A 6,000-nucleotide genomic window follows, 5' to 3' on the forward strand; every position below is an offset into this window, starting at 1 on the left:
AAACACAAGTCACATACAGAAAGTCAAAGTTCAAATTTCTCAAAACAATAAATTACTGGAGAAAACTGCCATATATACTGAAAACCTTTTCTATATAATTATTGATTCTACTGCTCCCCTTTTATTTATCTGAGGTCTACACTCTACATGCCTGCTGCATAGAATGAGTATGCATTAAACAGTGTACCAAGCAACTCTGACAGCTTTTTAAAACAAAGAGACTATGTCTTTGTTATAAGACAGAAGCAAAACATCATGCAAAGAAAACAGCATTAAGATACAGGATATCCATCAGACAAAAGGAACATTCACTGAATAAGGTCACATTTTAAAGTGTAAACTTACTGCAGAGGGAATATATGTATGTATAGCAAATCAGATCTCCTACAGCATTGTTTGTCCTAAAACTTCTCATAACACTAAGAACACTTCAGATCATTTTTTTTTTTATGTCCATGCTCATACTTTGTCACTTAAAAGGACCCCTCCCCATCCCACCCTCTGGGTCAGACAGTCCCCATAGCAGCAAAACGTATTTTTAAGGCAAAGCATGGATCAGTAATCTTAATCTGTAATAGCTCCATCTTCCTGACACTGAAGCATAACTTCAGTTTTTTCAAGTAGAGAAGAATGAAGGATCAACTGACCAGAGGACAACACTGAAATAGTCCAAGTGTATCTTGCAGGTTTACAGTGCAAGAAAAGTTTTGCTGCTTCTGGAAACATTCATCACAAGAGAGAGGTAGTAATCATCATGTTGCATCACAACTGCTGTCTTTCTTGCAAGAAACACAGATTTTTTTAAAAATAATGTTTCACATCAGACATTATGGATCCCTAGGTCCCCTTTTCTTATCAGACCTAGGAGGCAAGTGGGCATTTAAAAAATAAAACCAAACCAAAAAAAAAACCCACACCACAAAAATCAAACCACACACACAGAGTCGTATCGTAAAATGGAAACTGTGTCAAGCTGCACAGCTAGATTTTTGCCTATATGCTACCAGAGATAATGTGGTTTGAAAATCTATCAGAAAAAACAGTGATGATGGCTGTAAGCATCTCAATGCCTTTAAGCAACTGATATGAGCTCTGCCTTAGGATTAGAAACAAACTCCAGATTTGCATTCAAACCTTTTACATCACATCAGCGAACACAAATTCTAGCAGTAAGAAACTGTGCTATATAATGAAGCACTTCAGTGCATCACTTCCAGCTGCCCCAAGACAAAGGGGTTGTAATGCTATTTGTAATCAACTCTCCTCACAAACTAGAACAAAGAGAATAGCAATGCCTAGTCTTTATACTGCTTTGTTGAGTACATACAGTGGAAAACAACTTCTGCATGCTTAGGACCAAAAAGTCCCAATAACCAGGGGACAGGCACATAAACCCCAAACACTAACTTAACGTCTCCAAATCAGCAACGCACAGTTCTGTGAACAATTATTCACATCACTGTGTTGCGTATGTTTATACAGAGAAGTTCCTAGCCATGGGCTCTTGGAACATAATGGTGTACGTACTCAGACATACACACCATGATTCCCAGGAGAAAATACATACACTAAACCCATGTTGGGTAAAACAAATTTACAGATTAGATTAAATTACCTTTAGGAGTTTCCTCATTAAGTACTACAAACATGGGTGCATTAGGATTCCACATTCCAGTAATGACATAAGCCTTCCCATCAGAACACTTTCCCATGGATTCCTAAAAATAAAACCATACAGGATATTAGAGTCATGGTTCGAGATCAAAGAGATTGATTATGGGGAAGGGAAAGTTTATTAGAACTAATTATTACCATGTCTAGTAAATGCATGTCACTGTTCTTCACATTTCGTCCAGGGCTTAGTAGCATCCCAAAGCATCTGTGAAGTTTATTGAAATAAAAGAAAAGAGAAAAAAAAAAAGGGGGGATAGATAGATAGATAGATAGATAGATAGATAGATAGATAGATAGACAGATAGACAGACAGATAGACAGATAGATAGGTATTAGCTTTTCAAAATACAGAAGTATTTTCTTGAACATAATGGCACAGCCAGCTACTGCTTCTAATTTAAAGAAAACCTTTCTTAGCAATTTTTTGTTAGCGTTATGGCAACGCTTAGGAAACATCACAATATCTATTATAGAAATGACAGTGAAATTATTTTCCAGAATGAAGATGACAGAAATTAGTGTCTGACCTGTGAACAATCAATTATTCTTCAAGACAACTTAGGAGACTGAGTTTAAACAACTCCTATACATCAGTAATGGAGATTGGCAAGAAGAAATTCACTCTCTCACCAGTCCATTTTAAAAATTGTTTTCACACAGTCATACGTAAATTTACCAATTCACCCATTCTATAATCCACAGTGTCACTGCTGTAAAACATCATGTAACATCATGGGCCCTTAAAAAAAACCCAATTCACTCGGGTTTTTTTTAGATTTTCATTCTTTATTTTTGAAAACTGAACTTCTGTATATACAGGGCCTTGAATTCCACAATTCCCATCCAATCACTTAACAAGAAAATGTTCTTGGTATTTTTAAGAGTTAAAAAAAAAAAAAAACCAAACAAAAACCATTCTTAAAACATTCAGACTTTCAAACCTTCTGAATATTGAAGGCACAAATCCAGGTCTGACATTTCTGGAAATCATCTTTATCTTTCTCTCCTTTGAACACACTCCATTATGAATAAAAAAACCACTGAACAGAATTAAGTATTTGTAACATAAGCTGCAAGCCATTTTGCACAGACTTTAAAAAATGTTAGATCTCAAATGACAAAAAAAAAAAAGAACAACTTTAAGCAATTGCATCATGAAAAGTTATGAAAAACGGGGGTCATATTTCAGAGGGTTTTGCTTTGAGGATTTTTCTTCTGTACAACTCAATTCTCTAATAATCAGACATATCACTTTTTACCACTGACTCTCAGAACGATGTAAACTGGAAGCGATCTCTACAAGCAACTTGATCCAAACCTCTATTCAAAAGAGGATCAACTCAAATCGGGTTGTGCAAGGCTTTGTCAAGCCTAAATTCAGAGCACCTCTGAGAACAAAGAATGAATGATGCCTTTTGGCAGCCTGTTCCAATGCTCAACTTCCTTTGTACTGACAGAGGAATTTCTAGTGAAGTAACTTGTGTCCATGAACTCTAATCCTACCACTCTGCACCTCCATGAAGAGTCTGGCTCCATCTCCTCCACACCCTTCCACCAAGTATTGAATGCACCAGGAAGTGCCTCCCATTCCCACCTTCTCAAAGTCTGAACAAAAGTAGTTCTGTCATCCGGACAACCACTTACCCCAATGAAAACTTTAATTTTTCAGTAAACATAAATTATAAGACATTATTTGAACGTTCATAGGTTAGCAGTGAAGATAGAACAGTTTAACAGCTTGCAGGCAGGCACACTGCATCATGAACAGAGATATAATAGCAGCTATCATTTCAATAATGCTATTAACTGTGAAAGTCTTAAAATAGGGAGTTACTACATAATCTAGTAAGTCTGTCCCTATTATATTTGGGTATATGATTTTCATTTTCCACCTCATTACACTTAAACAGTAACTTACATACACAATTGCATTTTTCCTTCTCCATACTCTTTCAGTACTAGAATCTTAAAAACCAAAGAGGTAAATAAAACAGTAGATGACAAGTTTGATTTATCTAGATAGCATAATGCAGCACCATGTAAAGCAACCAAGGTAACTAGAACGCTAGGGCTTGTATTTAACCACACAAGCAGGTTTCTCTGTGAGACTAATTAGACCAGGCAGAATGTTACAGTAGACTTGACTTATTACTTTTTGTTCTGGGGTAGAAATAGCTTTGAGAGGACTATTAATTTGTAATAGTAGAGAGGTCACTAGCTTCTGGTACATCTGCTAAAGAAAACTGTAAGGCTAAGATTCAGAGGCAAGCAAAACATCTGTTTTTTTCAAAGACAACAGCTCACAGATCCTAGCTCTTGCTGTGCATCTCTCAGATGTACACAAGTTTTGATGGGTGCCAGCCAAAATTTTTGGGAAGTATGCTTCAAAAAGAGTGGGAGTCAGGAACAAGTAACCCCTGCCTCTCACAGAAGCAGATACTTATCATGACTGGCAGCATCCTGCTACTAGAAGAGTCAAGGCTTCTCTTCCCACTAAGTTCAAAGAGCAAAATGAGTGCAAATGAGTTCAGGACCCTCACTTGTGGAGGAGCTAGACTTACGCAGTTGTCAACACATTCAGCCTCCAATTTAAGGAGGCTGAACCACACACCCAGGATTCAAAATTTGACTTGCATAGACTGTGAGCCTCAGTCTTGCTACTTCCGACAGGTTGGCTTTTCTGCATCTACAGCTGGCTACCAAGTGGCTATGTGCAGGTGTGCTACTCTGCCTAAGTTCAACTAGTTTCCAGACCTGCAAAAAAAGAACTGAAATTATTGTTCACAAATATATATTTCTATTTATAGAAATACAAATGCTACACACAGATAAGGCTGATGGTGTTAAGTTAACATGGTAACATGATCATTAAGTTTCCAGTACTACCGAGCAACCAACCAATGTTCTGTTCATCAGTTCTAAAGACACCAGTCTAGGCTTTAACCTAAGCTATACCTATGTCACTTGGTATTCTCTCCTGTATGATTGGTAGCATACTATATTTAAACATCACTGTATCAAGAACAGTCAATCCTCACATTTCTCACAATCACAGAATTGTCTATGTTGGAAAAAACCTTGAAGATCATCCAGTCGAACCATCAACCCAAGCTACACCATATCCCTCAGCGCTATGTCGACCTGACTCTTAAAACACCTCCAGGAATAGGGAACTCCACCACCTTCCTGGGCAGCCCATTCCAATGCCCAACAACCCCTTCTGGAAAGAAATGCTTCCTAATATCTAGTCTAAACCTTCCTTGGTGAAACTCGAGGCCATTCCCTCTTGTCCTATCGCTTATTACTTGGTTAAAGAGGCTCATCCCCAGCTCTCTGCAGCCTCTTTTCAGGTAGTTGTAGAGCACAATGAGGTTGCCCCTCAGCCTCCAGACTAAACCCCCCCCCAGTTCCCTCAGCTGTTCCTCGTAGGACCTGTGCTCCAGACCCTTCACCAGCTTCGTTGCCATTCTCTGGACATTCTCGAGTCATTCAATGTCCTTTTTGTAGTGAGGGGCCCAAAACTCAACACAGACATCGAGGTGCGGCCTCACCAGTGCTGAGTACAGGGGAACGATCACTTCCCTGTCCCTGCTCGCCATGCTATTTCTGGTACAAGTCAAGATGCCAAGGCTCTTTTACTCTCCAGAACAACTTTCTTAAAGCCCCTGATCATTAACCAGAATTTTCTTCTTGAATCTTGTGAACTTAATTTCCCACATTGTGGGACTAAACCTATGTAGTGCCATGCACAACTCAAACCTGGGCAACAGGAATGAACATCATTTCTTTACCTGCTCTGATGTAGATAAAACCAGGCAAAACCCAGGTCAAGAAGGCCACAAAGGTAGTAAGGGCCAAAGTAACTCAACGGAGAATAACCTACTCTATCAGCCTGACCTAACCATAGGCCCCCCCACACCAGGAGGTGGCAAGTTTCTCTGATCCCAGGTTTACTCTTCTGAGACCATGAAGAAATATTCTTGAACTCTTTAGACCAGAGATCAAATTTTCTCAGCAACATTTTTCCACATTATAATTTCCACTAAGAAATACTTCTGAAGACACATTAAATTGCTTAGAAGATTGCTGTCTGATGTAACCTGAATTGATCTTTTATACAGGTTTGGAATTTTAGTATTATGCAAGGGTAAGTATATAAAATGACTTACAAGCCTGTGTATGTCATGTCAATTAAATAATTTTATATCAGCAAGGTTTATGGTGATATAAATAACATCCTAATTCAATATGCAAAACAACATAAAAATAAAAGCTACTTTCTAAGGAAGGTGGGTTGTTGGCTTTTTTTTTTGCTTGCTTTTTTTT

At 38.2% G+C, this 6,000-nt stretch overlaps 1 protein-coding gene across 4 annotated transcripts in view; it reads right to left on the bottom strand.

Moving 5' to 3' along the window:
• Positions 1 to 6,000, bottom strand: part of RABGAP1L (RAB GTPase activating protein 1 like) — a 280,747-nt gene that overhangs the window by 226,322 nt on the left and 48,425 nt on the right. For all 4 annotated transcript variants that reach the window (XR_003398896.1, XM_026853549.1, XM_026853550.1 and 1 more), the window contains 2 exons: positions 1,813 to 1,879; positions 1,616 to 1,718 (listed from right to left, as the gene is read on the bottom strand). Coding sequence is in view for 3 of the 4 variants with exons in the window: in XM_026853549.1 (XP_026709350.1) it covers positions 1,616 to 1,718; positions 1,813 to 1,879 (170 nt within the window). In the remaining variant the exon portion in view is untranslated. The remainder of the gene's footprint in view (positions 1 to 1,615; positions 1,719 to 1,812; positions 1,880 to 6,000) is intronic.

This window comes from Athene cunicularia (assembly GCF_003259725.1).
Source record: "Athene cunicularia isolate RWA chromosome 8 unlocalized genomic scaffold, athCun1 chr8_part1, whole genome shotgun sequence".
NCBI lineage: Eukaryota > Metazoa > Chordata > Aves > Strigiformes > Strigidae > Athene > Athene cunicularia.